We start from the raw sequence: 26,529 nt of genomic DNA, 5'->3' as shown, positions 1-26,529 counted from the left end.
ATTTAAATTAAAAGCCAATCATGAGGGGGTTACAAAAGTCCCAGCCATGCTTCCCATCCTCCCCCAGTGCCTGTCCTGCTCCTTCTAAAGGATGGGCATTACGGACCCTGCAGCATTGCAAGGCCCATGTATTCCACAGTGTTCTCCTGCAGACTGGAGACTTTGTTTTCTGTGATGCAATTATTTTCCTCGGATGCCAATACAGGCCACTAGCTCCCAGCAGATATCCCCACCTTGCACCATCTGCATGTGTTTACCTGTCATTTTCCCGCATTACTGCAATGTCTGAGATTGTCATGCACGTCCAGAAGTATAACCTTGTTTCAGTTTCTCACTTTGCTAGGTAAGCTCTGAGTAGTTTTTATCAAAGGCCACAAGGCGGCGCTGGTGCACAACAGGAGGTAGAGGATTCTTGATATATTAAGATACTTATATGGTTCCCTCATCCTCATTGCTTGATTTTGCTTCAAGAAAGTGTCACTCATAGTCGTTGAAATGTCACTCATAATTGCATTGAAATTATGAAAATGTCACACAAAGCAATCTGAAACCTTGGCAGCTATATTTTACTATGGTCTTCGGTGCCAGGTGTGTGAATCTGTTTGGAGACTTGGTTGCCTGGTGTGCCAAAGGCAAAATATTTTCATTTCATGGCCCAAAGAGTGAGTTTCTAACCAGACTGAGCGCATTGTAGTTGATGCTAGAAATGACCTGACCTTAGATCTTAAATATATTTCGACTACACTGATTTTATTCCCTTTGCAATGTCTCTTTATCACCTGAATTTTCCTTCCTGAATTTTGTGCTCTGTAAGGTCTGTTGCTGTCTCCTGCAGTTAGTAGTGTTTTATTACAAAAAAAATTAAAGATTATGGGGTTGATTGAATGTTGGAAGGCTGGTCAGTTTACAGCGGGGGCGGGGGCAGTGCTTATGTTTTTTAAAATGAGTAAAGTAAAAGGGCCCAAACTTTTTTGGAGTAACTCACTGCTTATTTACGGGGCTCTTGAATGCCAAGACTGCCTAATTTTGATTCCACTTTTTCTCTATTTGTTCCACCACCGTCCACCTCCTGTCTCTTTATTTCAGTTTGCGTGGGAACTTTTTCATACATGCTTTCTCTCTGTCAGTGTTTCCCATTTTTCTCTCCTTCCTTTCTCCCTTTGGTCCTATAGCTCTCTTGTCATGGGTCAAAGTGTTATGATGAAAATGTGTCCTGGTTCCCAAAAATGAGTGTTACCGTCAACACCTGCAACCACTACCACAAATTGATTTCTAGACAGGGACGCTGCTGCAGTTGGGCTGCTAAATCTAACATTCACTGCCAGAACGCTGGGGGTCCCTTGCCCCTAAAGCAACTTCGCTTCCGTGGCGGGAGCTGTTTCGTGCAACGAAAACCCTGATTGCAGGACTGCCATTAATTCCAAGCTTTTTTGTAAGATGCACTCCCAAAGTGGACGGTCTTTATTTAAAAAATATATATATTAATAATAAAAATAACTTGCGCCCCCTTGCTCTGGAGGTTTTCTCCCCTGGGTGCTGGAAACTTTGTGGGGACCCCAAGGTTCGCAGAGTGGTCTGTGGCAGGAAGGAAGAGGCCAGGCACCATTCACTGCCCTAGTTTTTTTCTATGTATCTTCTCACTTGTCTGGAAACTCTCCGCTTTAAGAGAGCTGGGTCCTGCCGGTGTTCAGCACCAGCAGTTCTAAAAGGGAGGTGCTGAGACAGGTCCCTATTGAGTCTTCCATTTTTGCCCTCACCCTCAAGTGAGAAACAATCTTAAATTGGCAGCAGTACTGCCCTGCATTGCCTTTGATGTAACTTCAGAGAGACTTGTTATAGTTCTTTCAGTCTCATCATTTCCATACTGAAGCAGTTTCAGTATTGTATACAACAAAGCCATTGTTGTTGCTTATTTTTTTTCTGCAACTAACAAGCATTGACAAAACCAATAGTCCTGGCTTCTTGTAAGTGTATTGTAAATTGTATTATATCTGTATGCAATGAAAGAAAGAAGCAGCAAAATACCAGTCAGGCGGCACACTATGCAAAGCACAGATTTTTAGCTTACATGTTTTTAAGCCATCAGCCATGCCCCTTTGAGAGACCCTCCAGTTTTTTCATCCCACTTAAAGCCCTGCCCTCACTCCTACCAGTGGTGGCCGCCGCAAATCTGAAGGGGCGGGGAAGGACGGAGGGGGGAATACAATTTTTTTTTTTTACTTACTTTACGGCTGTCTCGCTCCTTTTTACTCGATGTGGTGTCCCAGCATTCACTGGGACACCAGCACAGGCTCCCCAGCAATCCTAGCGCTGCTTTCATACTAAACATTTAATGAAAGCAGCACCAGGGTTGGTCTGAGCGGCTCTGACTGCTGCTCAGACACAGTCCTGGGGTCTGTGCAGATTCTCCAGTCCAGCTGTTCAACACAGCAGTTGGACTGGAGAAACCTAGGTGCACATGTGTGTTTGGCCGGCCGGCCAAACACCAAACACACATGCGCACTTAGGTGCATTCTCTCCTCCTTCCCTCCGCCCGTGGTCCAGCCCCGCCCCTCCCTGCACTGCTGGCTCAGCCAGCACCGGAGAAATAAAAGGACAATGGTTATATTTTTCTGCTGCTGGCTCAGCTGGGGAGGGGCGACGCTCCCTCTGCGCTACAACCTCCAGGGCGGAGGAATCCGATCGGGAAGTGGGGTGGTGGGACACCTGCCAGCTGTTGGTGGATTTCCCTTTACCGGCCACCTCTGCTTGGGGCCTAAGACCCTCTGTGCCCAACCTGCGATGACCTGGATTAAGTTATCGTTTTAACGCTGCGCATTTTTCCCGCCTCTGGTAAAACAGCGGCGCTCCCACGTATTATTCTTGGGCGTGATGTGTCTGCGCGGCTCCCCTGCGTTCACCCCAGCCTCCTCTCGCCGTTTCTGCTTCAGCGGTCTGTCTGTCTGCCGGTTTTCTTTCTCCTCTGGAAATATCAGCCGTGCAGGTGCGCGATGCCCTCTGCCTGCTGGAGGGACCAAGGCCGTAAACATAACAAACGGCTTGTATTTGCCGCTGTGTCAAAGTTATGAGTTTATTTTGTAATGATGTGCTCCTGCCCTCATGAGCTAAACTGGCCGTGGCGGAGGTGTTATTAGTAATATGGGCTCGGCGGAGCAGAAAGCCGAGTGACCGAGAGATCAGTGTATCAGTCAGCGAGAGGGCGAATGCAACGAGACAGCCGCAGAATGAGAAAAGGGCCGCCGAGATTAAAGGCAGAGCCGAGCGGGGCGCAGACCCGCAGCGCTGGGAGGGGGCAGAGAAAGAGGGGTGGTGGGGGTCCCGCTTTCCACGCCTTCCGCTCCCGCCTGGCTGACTTCGATGCCGGGCGGGACCAGCGCGAAGGCAGAAACTGGAGGCACCGGGCCCTTTCATGTCTTGTGTTTACCACCTTGACTATGTTCATTTTAGAAGTGATGTGTCTCTTGTTTCCCCTGTTTGACGTCTTTACTTTAAACTATGCTTTGCCTTCAACTGTTCCGCAGCAGAACACTCAGAAATTAAAATGGCATGGTACAAAACATGTTTATGGTTTAGTCCGAAACGAAAAGCTCATCATGGGTTTTTTGAATAATTTGTGCTACTGATGGGGCCAAGGAGAGAGGCTGCAGGGCCGTTGTGTACAGTAAAGCTTGTGCAGGGGCTGGGACAGGAGCAAGAAGGGGACATCAGACACAAGCTACCCACTAAGCAGTGTGGGAGATGCACAAATAGTCATAAACAGCCAATGCCAACAGTTTGAACTAAAGTGACTGGAAATACACCCAAGTGGCAAAAACATAGAGCCAGCGGCACTGGGCACCACCTCGCATAGAACCAACCTCTGATCATGACTGCCTCCCGCTGATGGCCGCTTCCAGTCTTCCAAAAAGTGGGAGCTCAGTCTTGTTGGCATTGAGCTTCAGAGGAATCCTTCTCCTCCTTGCCGGAATGATGGAAAGACCGTGTTGGAAAGTCTCCTGAAGCCGAGTAAAGGTATGTCCTAGAACAGACATGAATTAGTGTCATCACCATATGATACTGACTCCGCACTAAATGGTTTTACAGCTTTGGCTAAGGGATGTAAGCATATCGTAAACAGAAGGACACAGTAGGGGGACGGCCCGGGAGCCCACAGGAAACCCTTCTGGCTTGGACCTGAAAGGTGGAAGAGCTAGGCTAGGCTTGACAAGAAGGATGAAACCATGGTAGAGCCACTCAACACAGACCAGCCACCCCTATACAGTAGCTCTTCGAAAAGGAAGAGGCCTGTGCGATCTCGTATATCCGAACCCATTCTTAGGCCACCAAGGTCTACGCTTGGTGCAGTTTCCATCCCCACCCCAGGCCTGAAAACCACCGGAGTCAAGTGCTGCAGCTTTTTTGCTTCCATAAGATTGTACAACCAGCAAGCAAGATATTTCTCACTCCCCTCGGCCACGGATGGTTACAGTGAAATAGGCTGTAATAGGACTCAACATTCGTGTCTAATCGGAGCTTTGATTATCCCCTTCTTCCAGTTCTGGGGAACAGGCCCTGCTGCTAGAGAGGTATTGAGCAGCGAGGTTAAACAAGGTATAGCCACAGGGCACAAGTCCAGCACTGAAACAGGACTTACATAATCCGGAAAGAGAGATTTAAGTCATGATAAGAATAGAGCTCACTTTCAAAGGTAGCTGGAAGAATGTCCCGAGTTATGTCCAGCGAGCCCATTGCAAGAAACGGTGTAGCATGACAATTCTGGCCTCAGATGCTTTTGTAGATACCCTTTATTTTGCCTGTAAGAATGAACCACTGGATCTGCTGTGATCAATGTGCCTGATGTGGCCCCTGCATCTACTGAGCTCTTTACATCTGCCTGGGCTAGTGTGTCTGAGCTGCCGTCAAATCTTCTGTTATCACCTAGAATGATGCTGTGGCCGATGGAATTGTAAGGCCACCCTCCTAAAGCATTAATGACCCGACCATGTTGATTTGTAGGTCTGTCTTCCCTGTTGTTGCACACCACCTTCATTTGTCCCCTGTCTCCTCCTTTTGAACCCTCACTCTCCCACACTTCTTCTGCCCACAGCCTTTCTCTGTCATCCATTTTATTTTCTCCAACTTCTGTCTTCTGCTCCCACACCATCACTTCAGTTGAGGCAACCTGCATCTATCTCTACAGCTTTACTTCCGTGTCCAACAAACTCTTTTCTGTACCAGTCACCTGTCCGTCCTCCTCAGCCTCTTTTATGTTTATCCTCAGCCTCCGTTCTCTCCTGCTCCTTCTCTACTGTCTCTCAGAGTCTCCCTTCTCCCCCATAGCAGTCATTCTGTCTGGACATTCTTCCTTGTGCCCCAGTAGCATATTATTTCTGCAGCTACATGCTTCCTTTTGTCCAACAACCAGTTTTCTGCCCACACAACCGTCCTTTATGTCTCTCATATCATCTTTACTTGACCTGGATGTCCGCATTATTGACTCTCCCTTTGATTTAAGGCTTTGTTGTGTATTTCTGTGTAGTCTATGGGCGCATAGTGCTTGTTGCAGTTTGTTCCAGCTGTGTTTCCCTGCATCTTCTACTCTTGCATTCATTGCTTTCCTCTTCTCTTAGGTTCTGGGCCGTGACGTGTACACCTCGAACAATCAGCTGGGTGGAATCCAGATCATGCATTATAACGGCGTGACCCACAGCACAGTGTATGATGACTACGAGGGCGTCTACACCATCCTGCAGTGGCTGACGTATATGCCCAAGGTAAGTGTGCACCCCGAGTATCTATAACTGACCCGCATTTCCCTGCAGTGAATGGCATAAATAGCTTCCTCGAAGCAACCATTAAACAACAAATATAAGAGCGCACATATATATGAGCGTCTAGACAAACACTGTTGAATATCAGGCCCACTTAAACACATGGATACAAACATTGTAACACAAATGAAGAGAATGCCATTGCGATTACACACTAAGCACAAACACTGTCACACACGCACACACATGGATGCAAACACCCTCACTAGCACACATGCTATGTCAAAAACACTATCACATACACTCATGGGCTCACACACTTTTTCATGCAAGCAAATAACATCACATGGAAAGACACAGACACGAATATTTTTGACACTCCAACATCCCAAAACACAAGCACCATCATCCCCTTTTTCTCACACACAAACACAGGTGTGTGTCTGTGTGTTTTATTGTACAAAAGGCAGAGTGGCTTCAAACCCTATGCTTCAAAGAAATATAATGTATTTCACAGACACAATATAATTCCTTTGCTGTGAAATACATATTTTATTCATCATGCCTATTCTGACTGGTTTCCTTCCCTCATCTAGCCTCCAACATATTGGTACGTGTACATAATGTCAGTTCAAGGCACTCTGCTATGCGTTACTATTGCCTTTTGTTAATCAGAACCCTCTTCGTGATATGTAAACAAATCTAATCAGAGCACATTGTAAGCTTGCAGACGGCAGCTTGAAACCTCTCATTTTTACAGACTTCTGTGATTTTTAACAAAGCAATATAATGTTGCTAGAATCCCAACGTCTGATGTCCATAGTGAAGCATTATTCTCTTACTTTATTACAGACAAACAACCCCGTCCAGTATTTTGCATACTATTTTCAGTTTACATTTTCCTATTAGAAAACACCTTTTCATGTTGACTGCGCCCAAAAACCTGTATTATAAAGAAATATGTAATGGGCAACATGTTATGTGGCCTGATATTGCGAACTCTGATTCAGGTGACATTTACACACCACTGTAGTATAACTCGCCGACCCAATACATAGTACAATATATGATTGACAAATAGTGTCATGTGTGACTTGACTGGTGACTTCACGTGTTCTGTGCACAGAGTGATCACAAACCCTGGAATTGGTTTGCTCCTGTGCTCCTGCTGTGGAAATACTTTTGAGCTGCAGTATTTGTTTGTAACCTGCAAGCTGACAAAGCCAACTCACAAGTTGTACATACTCGTTATCAGTATCCTACACCATTTATGATGTCTGTGTTAGTTTTTTAATACAGCCTGCGAACACAACAGTCACATATCAACAAATCTTACATTCCATGACCACTATACATATATTCACTGACATATATACACATATTATTGTTCAGATGTACACTTACATAAAGACTCTAACACTTGGGTTTCTGCATTGGCCAGTCTGTGACACCAGTATGTGTTTGGTATCTGAAAACAAGATCCAGTAGTTTACAGAAAACATATGCTCTTTTCACAGTGTGTCTCCAGCTCCGTCCCAATCCTTGCACCCAAAGATCCCATCGACAGAGTCATCGATTTTGTGCCCACCAAGGCTCCCTATGATCCCCGCTGGATGTTGGCAGGGCGGCCTCACCCAAGTAAGTACCATGCCCTGCATGCAGGGTTATTACAATTACTTTTCACAGGTAATACAGCACTAGTGGGAAGGATTTTTACAGGTAACCAGTCACTCATGCATGATTTATGGTCTAAGGAATTACACTTTTACTAACTCCTCTTTACATATAGATTGGTTTAGCTGAATAAGGCACCAGTTCCTTCACGTTTGCATAGATGTATCTGTTAAAATATTGACCGATTTATATGAAACGTCTGTTGTTTGTGTTTTTTTTAAGATGAAAGTTATGAAATGATATGCTGGCCTGCAGTACATTCCTGTTACATATAAATTACCCCACATTACATACCTTGATACACAAATGACAATTGTTTTTGTCACCCAAGTAATGGCACACTTTTTGTCATCTTCAGACGAGTGAAAGGTTAAGATGGCTCTTTGGTGTGACCGGCTGTTCTCATACTCGTGTATGAAAAGTGTGCTTACACACATAACGTTTCTTTTTAGAAATTAGAAATAGTATGTGGAAGCCAACGCAGAAGGTTTAGACTGCACGCCGTAAATAGAATTTCTTCATTGTACCACAGTGATGTTTTGGGAGGATTATATTAGCTCTTGGCAGGTGAAGAAGGGAAAGGATTGGAAAAAAGCTCTACAAGGCAAGGTGCTTTTAAAAAAGTAACCTGTAACTATCTGCATTTCTAAGGAATAATGCCTGTGCAAGCAGAAATTCTGCTCCTTCATTTTACTGAGTCTTATTTAGGCACTATTCCAGGTGATCTCTAGGAAATATCATGGACACCAGCTCCAGTGTTGCAATGGTCCCTTTGAACATCTGTGCTGCACTTGATATGATATTCCAGGAGCTATTTATTTCTTGAACACCTGCACCAGGTAGGTAATTGTGGCAAAGATTTAACCAGGATCACCTCTTGCCTTTCAACGATCTGTCTACAACTTATCATCAAAATTCCTGCCACCACAAGAAATACCTCAGGGCTTTTCACTGCGCCCAAAACTATCCAGTGTCTTTTTTGCACCACTGGCTGGATTAAATAAATCTTTTGATTTTATGCTGTCGATAAATGCTGATGATTCTCAGACTATCGTTAAGCTGGGCACCCATTTCTCTTGTCCCAACGCAAAACTCCAAAACTGTCTTATACCAATCATGGCTGCAAAGACTCGCATTTGACACTAAAACGAACTGGATCACAAACTGCGCCAACACCATAGCCCCCCTCAAAAAGAACAACAGCACCCACGCCAAGAAAGCCAGCTGGTTCACCCCAGAACTCAGATAATCCAGATGCACTTGTCGTCGCCTCGAGAAAACCTGGAGAAACACCAAATCCACAGAAGCCCAAAGCAACTTCAGAGCTGCCACCACCGCACACAACCGTCTCATCGGGAGCACCAGAAAGAAAGCTATACAAGAGAAAATCTCCTCACACACACACAACAGCAAGGAACTCTTCAGCATCATCAAAGAGTTCACCCAACCCAACAGCGAAACAACAGACATCCCACCTTCACAAAACCTCTGCGGCAGACTCAACACCTACTTCCACCACAAAATCAAGACCATCTATGACAGCTTCAGCGAGGACAACCTACACGCAGAACCCCCTCCACCAAAACCCAACACCAACAAACCAACAATCACCAACTGGACCCCCCTGACCACGAAGACACACTGAAAACAATAAAGTCCATACACTCCGTGGCCCCCAAGGACCCAGGCCCCCACCACATCTTCAACAGAGCCGCGGACACCATCGCCCCCAAGCTCCGCCTCACCAACAACCGCTTCCTAGCTGCCTTCCCCGACAACTGAAAACACTCTGAGATCAACCTCCTGCTCAAGAAAGCCTTGGCAGACCCCACCGACCTTAGAAACTTCAGGCCTATCTCCCTACTCCCATTTCCTGTGAAAGTAATCGAAAAAGCCGTCAACAGCCAACTCGCCACTTTTATCGAAGACCACAACATCCTCGACTTCTCCCAATCCAGATTCAGGAAAAACTGTAGCACCGGAATGGCCCTCCTGGCCGCAACAGACGACATCCGCTCCCTGCTGGACCATGGTATGGTAAAATACAAACATGTGAACAGATGCACAAGTTTCCAAATAGAAGGTATGGCTCATGGTACAATACAAACAAGTGAACGGATGCAGAGCTAACGGAAGGTATTTGAAGGTAAACTTGTGCATCCATTCACTTTTTTGTATTCTTTTAAAATACCGAGTAGTATTATTGTAGAATACGAACAAGTTTTCATATGGAAGGTATTTGAAGGTACACTATTTTGACACTAGTGCAAGGTTAGGTTCGCTTAGATAAGCATTGGTGTGCTAAGACAGCTGACTTTGACACAAACAGTTGGGGCATCATCCAATACCTGGGGCAAGTTTCCAAACTGAAGGAAATTTGAAGATGGGATATTTTGACACTTGTGCACAGTTCAGATGGATAAGCATTGGTACACCAAGATGTAGCACCTCGTACACCAAGATGTTGCAGACTTTGACATAAAGAGTTGAAGAATAGTACAATATCTTGGGCCATTGAATGGAGGGTTTATCTATAGGGACTGCCTTAATAATAGGCGTGTCGTTATCTTCTAGAGCAACGGTACTCAAAGTACGGCCCGCGGGCCGCCAGCGGCCCCACGGACCTAGCTTGGCGGCCCGCGAGACGCACACCAAACGCCACATCATAATGGCAGCAGTATGTAAACATAGAAGAGGGCCGCGGGAACATGCTCCCGCGGCCCTCCTCTATGTTTACATACGGCGGCCATTGTTTATGGCGTTGCCCTGACGATCCTGGAAGCCAAAGCCCCATAAAAGTCAGCGCTTGCAGCTAACTTTTATGGGGCTTTGGTCGTCTGCTTCCTGTCACCGGCTCCACGTCTGCTGCCCGCCTGCCTGCTGTTCCACATTTGTGGCATCTTTACAGTGCTTTGAGTCAGGTAAGGCTCTATGGTTATTTATTTATTTGTTTTTAATGTAGTGTGTGTTACTGGGGTAGGCGTGAGAGCAGATTGCGCTGTGTGTGTGCGCTGTGTGTGTGTGTTACTGGGGTAGGGGTGAGAGCAGATGGCGCTGTGTGTGTGCGCGCTGTGTGTGTTACTGGGGTAGGGGTGAGAGCAGATGGCGCTGTGTGTGTGTTACTGGGGTAGGGGTGAGAGCAGATGGCGCTGTGTGTGTGCGCTGTGTGTGTGTGTTACTGGGGTGGGGTGAGAGCAGATGGCGCTGTGTGCAGATGGCGCAGTGTGTGTTACTGGGGTAGGGGTGGGAGCAGATGGCGCTGTGTGCAGATGGCGCAGTGTGTGTTACTGGGGTAGGGGTGAGAGCAGATGGCGCTGTGTGTGTTACTGGGGTAGGGGTGAGAGCAGATGGCGCTGTGTGTGTTACTGGGGTAGGGGTGGGAGCAGATGGCGCTGTGTGCAGATGGCGCAGTGTGTGTTACTGGGGTAGGGGTGAGAGCAGATGGCGCTGTGTGCAGATGGCGCAGTGTGTGTTACTGGGGTAGGGGTGAGAGCAGATGGCTCAGTGTGTGTTACTGGGGTAGGGGTGGGAGCAGATGGCGCTGTGTGCAGATGGCGCAGTGTGTGTTACTGGGGTAGGGGTGAGAGCAGATGGCGCTGTGTGTGTTACTGGGGTAGGGGTGAGAGCAGATGGCGCTGTGTGTGTTACTGGGGTAGGGGTGGGAGCAGATGGCGCTGTGTGCAGATGGCGCAGTGTGTGTTACTGGGGTAGGGGTGAGAGCAGATGGCGCTGTGTGTGTTACTGGGGTAGGGGTGGGAGCAGATGGCGCTGTGTGCAGATGGCGCAGTGTGTGTTACTGGGGTAGGGGTGAGAGCAGATGGCGCTGTGTGTGTTACTGGGGTAGGGGTGAGAGCAGATGGCGCTGTGTGTGTGCGCGCTGTGTGTGTTACTGGGGTAGTGGCATTGTTTTGAAAAAGGGGGTGGGGTGGTTGTTCCCCCTCTAAGCCCCGCCCCCTCCTGTCACTTCAGTGCGGCCCTCGGCCGCAAACCATACTGCAATTTTGGCCCCCGAGAAAAAGTTTGTGAGTACCCATGTTCTAGAGGCTAACACTCCATGCTACCTGCTACATGCTACACCATGGAGATCCAGATAGCTGGCACTGGAGGGTGTGAGATACATGTGTGTTAAGAGATTTTCCAGTAATGTCACATATACCAGCATGTGTTTGGAAAAAAAAATGATGACTATACTAATATTTGATACTTTATGAATGTGTTTGGAGAGGAGTAAAATACATAATAGCCCCAAGCATGGTGGCTGATATAAATTGTTCCACTGAAACCCGTCAACTGAGCCTGAGGGCATGATCTACAGTGCATCAATGATCCCTAAATGCTACTGAATAAATTCATGGACACTTGGTCACACAAATAGATGTATTTATCTACATAGATTTAAAGTACTGTCTTCGAAAATCTCCCTTTTAATTATGTATATGTTTTGTTACTGTATATGTGTTGTTATATTGATGTGACTTTTAACATGAAGAATATATCTTTTGTGATACAAGATTAAGGCCATATATATTTTTCTAAAATTCAGCGATATTTTGTATGGGTTGTGCATGTAGGTATTTCTTAAATGGATGTGGATTGACATGTGAATGATTGCTTGTGGTTTGAACATTCACTGAGGGGAGTGTTTAGATTTTTGTTTTGTTTGCAGAACCCTGCCCCCTTGGCATGAGTGAGTTTCTCTCGTGTTTCCAGACGAAAGAATGTAAAAGTTTTCACCCAAGCACGAGGCCACATATTTATTTAGATCTGCAGAGTGTATACATTTTAATAGGTTAATGGTGCTTCAGCCTGATCAAAGGGAAGTACCTTCTGGTGTAATAAGGCTCCATAAATGCCACTCCCTGCAGACCACAGAGCTGCACAGCAAATCTTCCAATTTTTGGATCTCTTTCAGATTTCAAAAGATGTGTTAGGCTGGCCTTTCTCTCCCCAAGGTGTAGCCAACGTGTCTACGGAGTACCCATCCGTGCTTCCTGAAGAAATTATGCTCGTAAAGGTAGTCTGGCCCTCGCTAGAAGTGCCACTCCTACCCACCCCATGATCCGGTTTATCTTCTCTGTATTGTAGGGTTTTAAGTCTCATTTCTTTGTTTCTCCGGTACGTCATCCTAGAATCGGGAGCTACAAGCCACCCCAGCGCCAAATCGGGGGACCTCGGGCTTTAATTTAGTGTCTGCGTTAAGAGCAGCTGATGATGCCGGCCGATAAGCCGAAGCAAGACATCTCCGAGGTGAAAAGGTAACACCATTTATTAGAGCAGATAGTGCCGCGATATTCTTCAAAGTGACGCCCAACGCTCGGCCTGCGCGCGCGATAAAGAGATGGCGTGGGATGGATGGCGACACTTTACAGAGGGGCAGCGGACGCGAGGATGTCGAACACTGTAATTACAAGCGAGGGGCCGATAACGCTCTCCTCAGCCTCGCAGGGTCCTCGGAGGTGAGCGCGCGGGATCCGCACTTTTAATTGGTTTTTGGTGGGTCTGCGAGGCAGAGGTGCGGCAGAAACTAAAGGCGGGCCGAGAAGCGGTGTGCCGAGAAGCGGCGGGCCGAGAAGCGGCGTGCCGAGGGGGTGGGAACAGAGTTTGCAGTTTCCAGACTTTCAGAGTCATTGCATCGCCAGCACAATCACTGTCTTCGCAGCCTGGTGTCTTCTTGGCTTTGTGGCCGGTATCTCATCTAATCTATCTAGCTGTCAGTCTGTCTGTCCGCTGCCATCTGATCCATCACGGTGATCTGTGTGAATGTTTCTTCAGAGGCTACTGCGAGCTGCTTCAGACCCGGCAGAATCCATTATTTTAATTGAGTGAAGCTCGTGTAACTTTCAAGCTTCGGGCCGGTGAAAAATGTTTCTGTTTCCCTTTTTGGGAAAAGGCTGGTTGCAGGAAGTCGGGTCATACATTATTGGTGTGACACCTCCAAGAAGAGGCGTACTGCAGTTGCACGATTAATAAAAAGGCAGGAAAACTAAGTAGAATAGGGGATGCGTGGCCATAAGATTATAAGTGAGTGTGCGAGAGAGAAAGAGAGCCTGTGTGCGTATATGAGTTTGTGTATCCGCATGCGTGTGTGCTCTTGTTTAAGTCTTTGTGCATGTCCCACTGTGTTTGTGACTGGGGTCGTTTGTGTATCTTTGCATGTGTGTGTGTGTGTGTTCTTGTTTAAGCCTCTGTGCATGTCCCACTGTGTTTGTGACTGGGGTCGTTTGTGTATCTTTGCATGCGTGTGTGTTCTTGTTTAAGTCTTTGTGCATGTCCCACTGTGTTTGTGACGGGTCGTTTGTGTATCTTTGCATGTGTGTGTGTGTGTTCTTGTTTAAGCCTCTGTGCATGTCCCACTGTGTTTGTGACTGGGGTCGTTTGTGTATCTTTGCATGTGTGTGTGTGTGTTCTTGTTTAAGCCTCTGTGCATGTCCCACTGTGTTTGTGACTGGGGTCGTTTGTGTATCTTTGCATGCGTGTGTGTTCTTGTTTAAGTCTTTGTGCATGTCCCACTGTGTTTGTGACTGGGGTCGTTTGTGTATCTTTGCATGTGTGTGTGTTCTTGTTTAAGCCTCTGTGCATGTCCCACTGTGTTTGTGACTGGGGTCGTTTGTGTATCTTTGCATGTGTGTGTGTTCTTGTTTAAGCCTCTGTGCATGTCCCACTGTGTTTGTGACTGGGGTCGTTTGTGTATCTTTGCATGTGTGTGTGTGTGTTCTTGTTTAAGCCTCTGTGCATGTCCCACTGTGTTTGTGACTGGGGTCGTTTGTGTATCTTTGCATGCGTGTGTGTTGTTGTTTAAGTCTTTGTGCATGTCCCACTGTGTTTGTGACTGGGGTCGTTTGTGTATCTTTGCATGTGTGTGTGTTCTTGTTTAAGCCTCTGTGCATGTCCCACTGTGTTTGTGACTGGAGCCATTTGTGTATCTGCTCATGCGTGTGTGTTCTTGTTTTAAGCCTCTGTGCTCTTGTTTAAGCCTCTGTGCATGTCCCACTGTGTTTGTGACTGGAATCATTTGTGTATCTGTTCATGAGTGTGTGTTCTTCTTTACGTCTCAGTGCATGTCCTAGTGTGTTTGTGACTGGGGTCATTTGTGTATCTGTGCATGCTTGTGTGTTCTTGTTTAAGTCTCTGTGCCTGTCCCAGTGTGTTTGTGTGTTCTTGTGTAAGTCTCCGTGCATGTCCCAGTGTGTTTGTGACTGGCTTCATTTGTGTATCTGTGCATTCGTGTGTGTTCTTGTTTAATTCTCTGTGCATGTCCCAGTGTGTTTGTGACTGGTGTCATTTGTGTATCTTTGTGTGCATCGTTAGGTATATCTGTGAATGTCTGTGCATGTGTGTGTTTATAATGATGTTATTTCTGTATCTGAATGCCTGCGTCAAAGTGTATGGTTGGAGGGGGGACGTGGCCTGACGCTGATGGCGATGGTAGCAGCCTGAAGAGCTCCCAGCCAAGAGCCCCAATGTTTTAATATTCTGGAAGTGCATCTGATGTGGGAGCCTTCACGGGGTGGTGCAGACCCCGATGAAGAGGTGAGCGACACACTCCCTGGCTTGTAGAGAGCGAGTAGAAGGTCCAGACGGTGGCGGAACGATTAGAGAGGTAGTATTTTGAACAGCGCAAGATGGCGGTTGCGGACATTGTGGCTGCGGCTGGGCCCGTCTGAGAGCCAGCGCAGTGCTTTTCCCAACGTCCAGTTGAGGAAGACGGCGGCGAGAGGCAACCACGTGCTGTAAGGCCCCCAGGGGAAAAGAGAAACCTACTGCAAGTGCCTCCAAACCCCCCGCCACGCCCACCTTTCGAACAAGGACGTAGAAAGCAGCAGCCTGAGAGGTGAGACAGGGAGGGGGGGCATAGAGACTCGGCTGACGGCTGTGCTGGTGGGGGGAGGGGGGACGTTATTGCTGCTGCAGCGAGAGAGAAGGCCGCTTGAGGGAGGCTCTCCGTGCTGGATACCAGTGAAACGGAGGATGAGGCAGCGCGTGAAACAGCACAAGACGGCGGATGCGGGCAGCGAGGCGTCTGAGTCCTTTTGAGAGCCAGTGGAGCATTTTTCTGGACCAACATCTGGGGAGGACGGCTGCAAGAGGCAACCAAGCAATGGGAAACCCCCAGGGGGGAATGACAAGTCTGCAGAAGTGTCCCCCTAGATGAGGAAAACGCGGATCTGAGAGGTGAGACGGGAGAGGGACGTAGAGGCTCAGCCAGCTGATGTGTTGCAAAAGGACCGCTGATGCTCACGCGGCGAGAGCGGAGGCCTTTTGAGAGGACCTAGGCATGCTGAGATGGCGGATGGCCCTGATAGAGGCTGATGGAAGCACCCGGGGTTGGAGACAGAAGCTACAGGTGACCAGCAAGGGCTGCACTCATGACGGAGAAGGTGACCCCCGCCCCTGCACAGAGGCAATAAAACTGAGCCGTCTAAACAGGACGCTGCTAGAGATGGGACTAGGGTCCTGAGGGAGCGACTTGGGGTGACGGACAGTTGTACCCCAGAGATGAGGGATTGATAGGCTTACACTCGTGAGGTGAAGTGAACCCGGGCCTGAACAGTAGGCCGTGAGGGTGAGAACAGGAGCAGAATGACGAGGCGAACAGATACAGGCCAATTGCGTCCTGCAGTACTTCAAGGGGGGAGATGCACTTTATGAGCTTCCTAATAGGGATTGAGCACGGAGAGGGAGCGGAGAGGGGATAGAACTGCCTCAACCCACATGAACTTATATAGAAGGGTGCACCCTTGAAGGCCGTCGGATACACCTACGGGCAAGTTGCCGTTGAATAGGAATGGTGGCCATGGGGAAGGCTGCAAAGAAGAAAGATACAGTCCCCATGGTGGAGGGAAAACCGGATACGGAGGGAGATGCACGACAAGGACCTACATTGCGGGATGTGATTCAAGCCATAACGGCTACTAGGGAGGCATTGGAAACTCAAATAAACGCCCTGGGGGTGGATTTGAGCTTGCTGAGAGATGACCATTGCAGTTAGGCTGAGCCAATCACCACAACGGAAAGGGAGATGGGAAAACTGCCCAGAGCGGTTGCGGATCTAACAAATCACTTGACGGTCTTGGAAGGAAAAGTTAAGACATTGGAATTGCGAGCAGAGGATGCAGAAAATAGATCTTGCCGCAATAACATCCGGTTAGTGGGATTACCGGAAAAAGCGGAGGGGAGCAATATGTTTGATTTCCTGGAAAGACTTATCAGGTCCCAGCTTTCCCAAGAGGGTTTGTCATCCTTTTTTGCATTTGAAAGGGCGTACTGAGTACCAGGCAGGTCACCCCCACAAGGGGGCCCGCCACAACCAGTGGTGGCAAAACTATTATTTTACAAAGAGCAGGATTATATATTGGAACAGGCCTGTCAGAAGGGGGAACTGATGGTGGACAGTATCAGAGTACAGGTATATCCTGTCTTCTCCCATGAAGTTCAGAAGAGGTGTGCTACCTTTAACGAGGCTAAACAGTGCCTCCGGCAGATGGGGGTGACATATAGTATGATGTTTCTGGCACGTCTTCGGTGGTGACTGGTGCGGGTATCCTTTTTTTCCCTTCCCCCAAGGAGGTCTGGAACTGGATTGATAATCACCTGCAACCTGGTCCTAGTGGTGAGCGCAGGGAGCGGCGTTCCTCGGGTAATCGGAGGAGGAGAAGGACTCGCCTGCGCACTGGAACACCCCTGTCGGGTGAGAAATCACAACAGGAAAAAAGGAGAGCAGTCGGAACAGTGATGCACGTGAGTGACTCAGGTACTGGATCCCCATTTGTGATGAGAGACGGCTGCACAGATGGCTCTGAATCAGAATCAGCCTCTAGTGGGTCGAACACTTCCTCTACGATACTCCCTCATATCACTCCTGGAACTTCGAACAGTATCATATTAGATCCTGGCAAATGCTGACTATTGCCTAACGCCAGCTGAAAATGAGGACAAGCAATCCCTGGCCTTACCAGGGAGAGGAAGATAATTTAAGGAACCTTTACTATGGATGCACAAAATTGTTTATTAAACAATCCTGATTAGGGTTCTGGGTAGGGGGCCCGAGCTGGAGCTTCTGATCTACTGTTTCCCCATGCATGTTTTGTGGGACAACCCAAAAAGTTTGGTTCAGTTTGGAGCGGGGGCCTTGCTCGTTTTGTCCTGGGAAGACCTGTTGAAATGTTGGGGACTTTCTTGTTTGGGGATACACAAGATGGGACAGGGCTGGGATGGTAGGACACATAGAGATCATCAACTATGACTAGTATGACTTCACAACAAAATTATAAACAGTTGTCCTGGAATATTAGAGGCTTGCATACTATCTCCAGGAGGTATAAAATATTCTCATATCTAAATAGATGGGGCATCCACATAGCACTACTACAAGAGACCCACTTGACGGCCCAAGAGGAAGTAGCCCTGCAACGGAGCGGCGAGGGCAGGCATACTATACCACTTATTCTGCTTTTGCCAAGGGGGTCCTCTTTTGGGTAAGAGTGGGCGGTTCCTTTCCAGCACATAGCACATGAAGGGGGCCCTGAGGGGAGGTATGTAGTAGTGCACGGATGGCTGGAGGGCAGAGTCTTGACAATAGTCAATATCTATGCTCCAAATGTGGATCAGGGCACTTTTTTCATGAACCTATCAGGACAACTGGTGCGGAATCTGACTCCGACTGTAGCAGTTGATCAGCGATTTCAATTGTGTGGCAGACATAGAAATGGATAGTTCTGACCCCCTGCTGAGGGATGCACAAGCAAGAAAATTGGCCCAGATGTTTTTAAACTGGCAGAAAGAATAGGACCTGGTGAATACATGGTGAGTGATGCATTCCTGTGACAGGGATTACTCTTCTCCAGTTAATACAACTTACACATGAGACTAGACACATTCCTGTGCTCTCCCGATGTGCATTGTACGGTGACAAATGCAGAATATTTAGCCCGAATGATATCGGACCATAATCCCATACTCCTAAATTGCGAGTGGCACAGTCCTAGGACTAAAATACCCAACTGGAGGGTAAACCCTGAAATGCTAGAAGATCAAGCAGTTAGGGAGGAACCGAGGCAGAGTATAGAAGGTTATTTTGAGACTAATGAGGGGACAGCCTTGGGTACACAGGCAGAGTGGGAAGCATTTAAAGTCACAATGGGGGTCAATGTTTGGTGACAGGGATGGGAGTGAGGAGGACCCTAGTGAAAGAAATACAGGATACTGAGGAGGAATTGCGCCAATTAGAGCGACAGAGACCCGAAAATCCTGACAAGCAGCAGGCTCTATTAGATAAGAAGGAGGAAGTAGCAGCTAGTGTAGAGAGACTCCACTGCTTTGAATGTAGGGGATACACAGCATGAACACATGCCGAGAGAGATAAGGCAAGCACAATATTGGCATGGTTGGCCAAACCAGCAAAGAGGGGGACTCCTATTTTGGAATTGGAAATGGATAAAGGGGGCCGGGAATTCAAGCAAGAGAAGATTAATTAATGTTTCCTTCAGTACTATACATAGTTATACCAGAGCATGAGCACCTGGGAGGTAGAAGCAGGTAGGGCATATTTGTGCTCACTAGAGCTTACCACGCCTCTCTGTTGAGAAGGCAGAGGAGCTGGGGGAGGCTATTACCCAGCAAGAGATTAAGGTAGCAATAAAAGGGATGGCCTGTGGGAAAACTCCTGGGACAGATGTCTTCTCAGCTGAATGTTATATGACCTATGCAGACCAATTAGCACCCAAACTCGAGAAGCTATATAATGATGCCCGAATGAGGGGCTGCTTACCTGACTACTTGGAAAGCATTGATAGTACTGTTACTGAAACCCGGGAAACCCCCCTGGTATTATAGGGCGTACAGCCCCCTGTCTATGCTAAATGTCGACAATAAAATCCTTAGTAAAATATTGGCCACGTGTCTGATCCCCTACATGTCACCACTGGTACACCCGGATCAGGCAGGGTTTATATCTGAGCACAATACCCCCCTTAAAATTAGACACCTCCTCTCCATTCTGGAACAAGGCACCCCTAACTGTGAAGGGGCAGTGGTCCTGGCTGTTGATATAGAAAAGGCGTCTGATAGTTTAGAGTGGGAGTATTTGCACACAGTAATGACACGGATGGGACTGGGAGGCAGCTTTGTGGCAGGGACTAGGTTATTATACACGAATCCAACGGCACGTGTGCGGACAAATAGCGTGATATCACAAAGCTACAGGCTTGAGAGGCGGGACACAACAGGGTGCACCCTTTCCCCCTGCTTTTTGCTTTGGCTGTCGAGCCCCTAGCAGCTCGGGCTCTGTCAGGAGCACAACACAGAGGTCTGAAGGTGAAAGGGAACTGGCACAGGATAGTATTATATGCTGACAATATGCTACTACTCTTACGAGATACTACAGAGGAGCTGGCTGGCGCTAGTTCTGTGTTGGAGGATTTTGGGCGTCTATCAGGCCTTAAAGTAAATTGGCTGAAATTCTGGGTGTTCTCAATGCTAGCAGGGGTGGCTCCAACAGCTAATTTATCTCCACTGCAATGGGCCCGAGGTGTGTTTTGTACCTAGTTGTTAAGGTATATCATGATCAAGCAGACCTCCAGGACAGGAATGTGGGCAGTGCTATGTGTGCCCTGAAAACCAGCATAACATTTTGGAAAACCCTCCCACTCTCAGTTATAGGTAGGATAGCACTGTTGAAAATGGTTGCTGTCCCCCGTCTACTATATTATTTTGAGGCGCTCCCATTGTGGATACCAAGAGCAACATTTAGGGAACTGAATATGATGGTTATATCATTTATATGGGGTTCAGGCCGTAGATGGGTGGCTCTGACTACACTACAATGGCCAGTGGGAGTGGGGGGCCTACCGGCACCAGACTTTAAGAGGTATTACCTGGCGGCCCAGTTGCAGTGGTTTGTTCAGTGGATGGGTGATAGGCAGAGATCAAGGAAGGAGTTGGGCCTTTTTGTACCAGGGTTGACTGACTTAACTAGAATGTTACTGAAGGTCAGACGCGCTATAGCGACGGACACTGATAAACTCAAGGTGATTACCAAATGTTAGGATAGATACTTGCACAGGGCCCATGTTAAAGTACTCTACTCACCGGATATCCCGATGATGTCGCTGAAAGCCTTTCCGCATGGCGGGGATTGTGATACCTGGAAGTCTATGCAGAAGCAGGGGCTTCTACCCTGGGGGATCTCTTTAGGGACGGAGAAATGCTTACATTTGAGAATTTTAAAGTAGACTATAATATCGCTAGGGGAGGGCACTTTCTCTTATGTAGGGGAGTCACTGCTGCGTTTTGCCGCCACTGGAGGAATGGCACAGTGGAGGCACCAGCAATGGGCAGTTGTAAATGCTTAGCCCTCTCTTCGGGCACTGTTAAAGTGGTTTGCTGTTTGTACAAGGCTTTAGGGAGAGATTGTTGTCACTTGCTGGAAAAGTTGAAAACTAACAGGGAGTAAGATTTGGGTACCCCGATATCGGAAGAGGCCTGGGATGCCATACTGAATAGAACACCTAGAGTTTCACAAAATGCTCTTTTTAAACAGATTTATTTATATGTACTACAACAAGTGTATTTGACTCCTGAGCGCATGAAACAATATTTTCAAGTCGGGGAAGCAGGTTGCCCTAGATATCCTAGATGGGGGCAAATGGGGCATGGTTACCCAATATGTTATGGAGTAGCTCGCAGCTGCGGCGGTCTTGGGAAGGGATTACGATGCTGCTGACCACTGTTTTGACCAGGGATGATCCTTGTACACCGGGGCATTGTCTGCTGAGCTGGTTCCCTCACACTTCAAAAAATAAAATTACCAGCAAATTTCAGGACTTGGCTTTCCTTATAGCGAAGCGTGAGAAAACGTGCAATTGGAAATCAAAGGGAGGGCCTCAACTGCTGCGTTGACATACTGAACTGGCTAAGTGGGCAACTGTCGAGGGGGAAGTGCTATTGAGAGAGTCTCACAAGGGGACTGGTTCTCTGGAGATGGCGCGTGCATGGGAGACCATAGCGGCTGAAATTCAAACAGCTGCAATAGATGATGCCACATCACCATGAAGGATTACACTGGGAGATGCTTAGCAGGGGTCCATAATGGTGCCTAGTGGAACAGGGGATGACTGGCTGTTTCTTGCGCCTCACTTTATGTATGAATAATGTGTGTAGAATAGGTGTACGAACCATGTGATGCTGCTCAGGGGACCGATTGAGATATTACTGTATTAAAAACTTTCCTTAGATGCAATCAAGGGAGGGGGGCATTTAGTTGGGGGAGGGGGTTGATACTGATAATGGTTGCAGAGGGATACCAGGGGACTCCAAATGTACCAGATACAATGATTTGATTGGATGCCTTTATTATGCTGATTGTGCACATTGTATCAATGCTGATACTGGTGTAAGAAAAAATGATGCTGCAAAATCGATATAGATTGGGGCCAAATGGGGCGTCTGCTTAATTGAATAACTAATAAAACGTGTTTTAAAAAAAAGTGTATGTTTGGATCTATCTGTGTACGTCTGTGTGTGCTTGTGTATGCCTGTGTCTGTGTGGGCGTGGGATGGGTCTATTGGTGTATGTCTGTATTATTACAAATTTGTTTACATGCGTCTGGGTCTATATGTGTGTGTGCCTTTTTGTGTGTCTTTTTTTAGGTCTTGCCGCCAGACAGCTTTAGCTTCTCATTGTTGAAGACACAATGCCTCTCATACATTAACATATATGCATTTAGTTGACTTTGGATCACCGTCTTGCTCTTGATTTGTATGGATTTCTTGTACATCTTTTTTTTGTTTAAAGAATGCCTTAAAAATAACATGAAAATACAAGAATAAGAAGAAAAGTTGTAGTTACATATAATTGGACAAGCGGATAAGTGAAATAACAAGTATTATAAAAGTTGGAAACAGATAAATTTAAAACCTAAGTAATCTCACATAATTTGTAAGAGTACCCATTTTATGATACTACCCATAAGCAACTAGTATTTTCTTGTATAGGCTATAGAATAAGCATTTTTTGGTGTTTTTCCTCTTTTTTTTCCTAAAAGGAAGAAGAAAAAGAAAGAGAAAGTATTACTAAAAACAAAACATAAGAAAAATGTGCAGGAAGGAAAGACAGAGTAAAGGAAAAAAAAGGAAAGCTGATGCAATTAGTAGAAAAGCATGTTAGCACAAAAACACTAAACACTAATTATTCCAAAAGTAGCTGAAAAGTATTGGATTATAATTATTACAATTTTTTGATTTAAAAATCGTAAGAAATTAAGATAAAAATATATCAAGTATGTTCAAAATTGGTGGAAACGAAACTGTTTTTCTCATCATATTTCAACAGGAATGTGGATAAGGGTTTCCAGTGCAAATCTCTATTATTCTTCATACGCACTGAAGATACGTTTTGCAGTGTCCAGTCTATAATGATAATACGTCATATTCCACCACTTAGTAAAATATATTTCCGGTGGAAGATTCTAACCACAGATTCCTCATCTCGTGAATTTTCCCAGGCTGGATCTGGAAACTTTCCACAATTCACTCATGCAAAGATTTTGTCCATGGCGTCTTTTAGCTGACATGGTTCGTTCACTATGGTTGTACGCTGATGTAGCAGGTTCAGAGGAAGCCCAGCAGGAGTTTGCTCCTGGGTATCGTGCAACTCCGAACGGTTCAAGTGGAGAGACATTGGTGAGCCGTGTTTGGACTTCTTGTGTTTATTCTGTGAGTCTTGTGACTTACACAAACTTCGCAACCTCCCTTGGGATTGATCGCAAGATGCTCAGGAAAGTAGGAGCATGTCCATGCCCTCGACCAGGACTACTTCCATGACTTCTTAAGGAGTTCAGCAACTGCAAGTTTGGTCTTGCAGATGGCTTTGCGATTCATCTGTGCACAGTAAGAGCACAACTTTATGTTTAGTGAGGCGTAACTGACATCTGTCGGTTACAGTCCTGACAAGGTTTGAAGCCTTTTGTCTTAGGGCCCATATCTGCACACAGTAAGAGTTTTTGAGAGGAAATAATGTTTTCCCAAGGAGGAAAGTCTCTCATTAGGCTGCTTGTTCCGATCCGTGATGAAAGGCACAGAAAGACCAGAACTGATGTTAGTACATGGAAGTGGCTCTTGTATAGGGGGCCGACGATGAACTGTACAATGTCACCTACTGAAGCACAAAGGAATTGCTGTAAAGTTTCTAGATCCATTCTGGCAACTGAGGAAATTCAAAAGGTGAGGAATCTACTGGAAAAAGGTGTTACCAAGAGTAAGTAACTCGTTCATTTTGAGCATTTTTCCAGTTGGAAGTAATCACTTGCAAAACTATAGCAACAAAGAGCAAATCAAACTTGCCATCAAAGGAACTTTTTGGGCATATATCACAGGAAACTCTGAGTAAAATAAACATCATAACAAATGTTAATGTAAGTGTACATGTACTAAAATGTAGGCCAGTTTCCAGAAAGAAATAACATTTTTGACATTCAGAATACATGTATAATACCAACAACACAAAAAATAGTTCGGGGTGAAGTTACGGTTTGTGAAGACCTACACGTGGGGTCATCCCCTTTATGGAACAGGTGGTCTCACACATAATAGTGTCATGCTTCATCATTTGACCACCTATCCCCACTCTGGTAGGACAGGGCCACAAGGGCGGACTCAGCCTTGTGTTCTGAGCTTCCCAGAGGGAGTATTCAAATGTTGTTACTCTGGATAGATCACCAAGGTCATTCGCACCTTTAATCGTGGTGTCTGTTGGCAAGATTAAAAGCAAAGGATGGGCAGTGTTTGAGTACAATGACTCATACTGTCTCTTTTGTTGTTGCGGCCAACATGTTTCTGCCCTCACAGTGAACCATAATTTGTCTGGGGCATTCTTCAGGGCCTAAGATCCCTGTTCGCAGGAGTGTGTGAAGAAACCTATCCTTTCCTCTCTGAAGAGACACACACTGACTAAAAAGGGTGGGGGGACTACCTGATAATTAGTCCACTTGTAGGGGCACTTATATCTGAGAGAGAAACAACAGAACACATGAAATCTGGTCCTTACTAGAAGTGACTATATAGGAAACATGCAGTGAAGGCTATCGCCAAAGGTGGGCACTTCTAATCCAAAATCAAACACCACCCCACATTAAACACAGTGCCCAATGGTGTGCAGGTGTAATTATAAACCACAAACCATGCAATACAAGGTTCACGTGGACCTGGGGGCACTAGCCCCTTAGTCCATATTAGATCATACAACTGTGTATTAGTATACTTCCTTACCCTAACTTATCAGGGTCACCGACCCCTGGCCTGGGGTGGAGGCGATGCCCCGTGTAGTCGCACTCTGCGTGTTTTGCCGAAGAACATGCGGAAGGGAATGGTTAGAGAAGAACAAGTAATTGAACCCTGACAGGTACATCTATTTTATAAGATATTGGGGTGCAGTAGGGTCTCTGTTGGTAATGTCTGGAGTCCTCCATACGTTAGACGAGCACTCTGGGGTTGGGTTGTTCTGGGGGGAGGTGTTTAAGGTATTTCGGACCACCAGCCCTCCCTCGTAACCTCCCTGTCTGTATGGGGCTAGTTATAGTTAGAAAACCCTAAGTGTTCCCCGTGTGTGACACTTAACTCGTTTTTCATTATAATAATAAGACGCTTTTGAGCATCTGAGCGGTAGGGATATGTTGGGGGAGGGTGCCTAAAAATAATTAAACCCCGGCCCTCCCTTGTATCTCGCCCATTCCTATGAGTCTGTATAGAGCTTATGGTAGTTAAACAACCTTGCACTGGGGGAGCCAGACCCCCGCATATGTATGTCCCCTGAGGGGGGTTATTTGTGGGACTTACCGTGTCAAAGGCAGCATCATTCCTGGCCACCTACTCGGTCCTCCACCCAGCCGATTATACGTGCCGGCCTGGTGCATGTCTGGCGTCCGACGGGGCGCCTGATGAATGCAATATCGGCATGCGCGTCGCAATGGCCTGCTAGGGGATGTAGTCCCGATGCTACACATCAGCGCGTAGGCATTATGAGGGAGTAGGTGGAAGGTATAAAAGGTGGGATTTGGTGGGGAGAGAAAGGGAGGGGCCGAAGAGAGAAGGGGTAGAACCAGGTGCCAAAGGGGGTTCGGGGTAAGGGAAAGGGGGGAAAAATGACAGGGGGGGGAGAGAAAGGAAAGTGAGAGAGAACAAAAGTGGAGGAACAGAAAAGGGGGAAGAGGCATGTGTGGGGAGAGGGGAGGTGGAGAAAGAAAAAAGAAGGGGAGGGGAAAAAGAATGCAAGGGACGAGGCATGGGGAGGGTAGGGAGAAAAAGAGGAAAGAAAACAAGGGAGAAGAAAATAAACACAAAGGAAAAGAAAAGGAGAAGGAGAACCAGAGCCGTCTTGCTTGCTCTCCACCAAGTTACTTCCTCCTACAACATCCTACAACATAGACCACTGTATTTCATTGTTTAGCCCATATGTGTGTCTGTAAGCACCAGGCCCATCACTGCTCATATCGCAAGAGTTTTTCGGCTCATGTCAGCCCTTGTCTGTAGCAATTTCTTAATGACAAACCACTCTATTTCTTTGGAATTATGATTTTTTAGAATGTAGTGGCTCGTTAGTTTTGTCATATCTCGCTTACAGCGGATTATACTTCTATGCTCGCAGATGCGTGTTCCCACTCTTCTGGTTGCCATTCCATTATATTGCTACTCGCAGGGACACCTTATCATATACACCACATTTCTACTATTGCAATTAGTAAATGCCTTCAACTCCCAAGGGGTCTTTAGGCCCAATTCCAAGCTCATTGTTTTCTTGGTGAAGTGGCATGCGCTGCAATCCCTGCATGGGTGATGGCCTGATGGTGGAGTCACATTCCATAGTGTAGACTGTGTTGTCACAGGTGTCCTCTCCCGTGGTCGGGTGTGGACTATCATGCCACAAATGCTTCTAGCTTTTTTGAAAGCATGCTGTGATTGACTAAAGGGCAGTCCCCCAGATGTAAGTATTCTCCAGTCTTCCCTGATTATTTTTTGTACTCTGTTCGAGATGGGGTTAAAGGTGGTGACACAGATTAGTCTCTCTTCCTTTTGTTTAGGAAAGGATGCCAGTAGTTGTTCCCTTTGGTTATTG

At 46.8% G+C, this 26,529-nt stretch overlaps 1 protein-coding gene across 5 annotated transcripts in view; it reads left to right on the top strand.

Moving 5' to 3' along the window:
• The window catches only part of ACACA (acetyl-CoA carboxylase alpha), an 895,081-nt gene that overhangs the window by 593,388 nt on the left and 275,164 nt on the right, over positions 1 to 26,529 (top strand). For all 5 annotated transcript variants that reach the window (XM_069226569.1, XM_069226573.1, XM_069226571.1 and 2 more), the window contains 2 exons: positions 5,610 to 5,753; positions 7,268 to 7,388. In XM_069226569.1, coding sequence (XP_069082670.1) covers positions 5,610 to 5,753; positions 7,268 to 7,388 — 265 coding nt within the window. The remainder of the gene's footprint in view (positions 1 to 5,609; positions 5,754 to 7,267; positions 7,389 to 26,529) is intronic.

This window comes from Pleurodeles waltl, chromosome 3_2 (assembly GCF_031143425.1).
Source record: "Pleurodeles waltl isolate 20211129_DDA chromosome 3_2, aPleWal1.hap1.20221129, whole genome shotgun sequence".
In the NCBI taxonomy this organism is placed as follows: domain Eukaryota; kingdom Metazoa; phylum Chordata; class Amphibia; order Caudata; family Salamandridae; genus Pleurodeles; species Pleurodeles waltl.
This window is presented reverse-complemented; position numbering and strand designations above follow the sequence as displayed.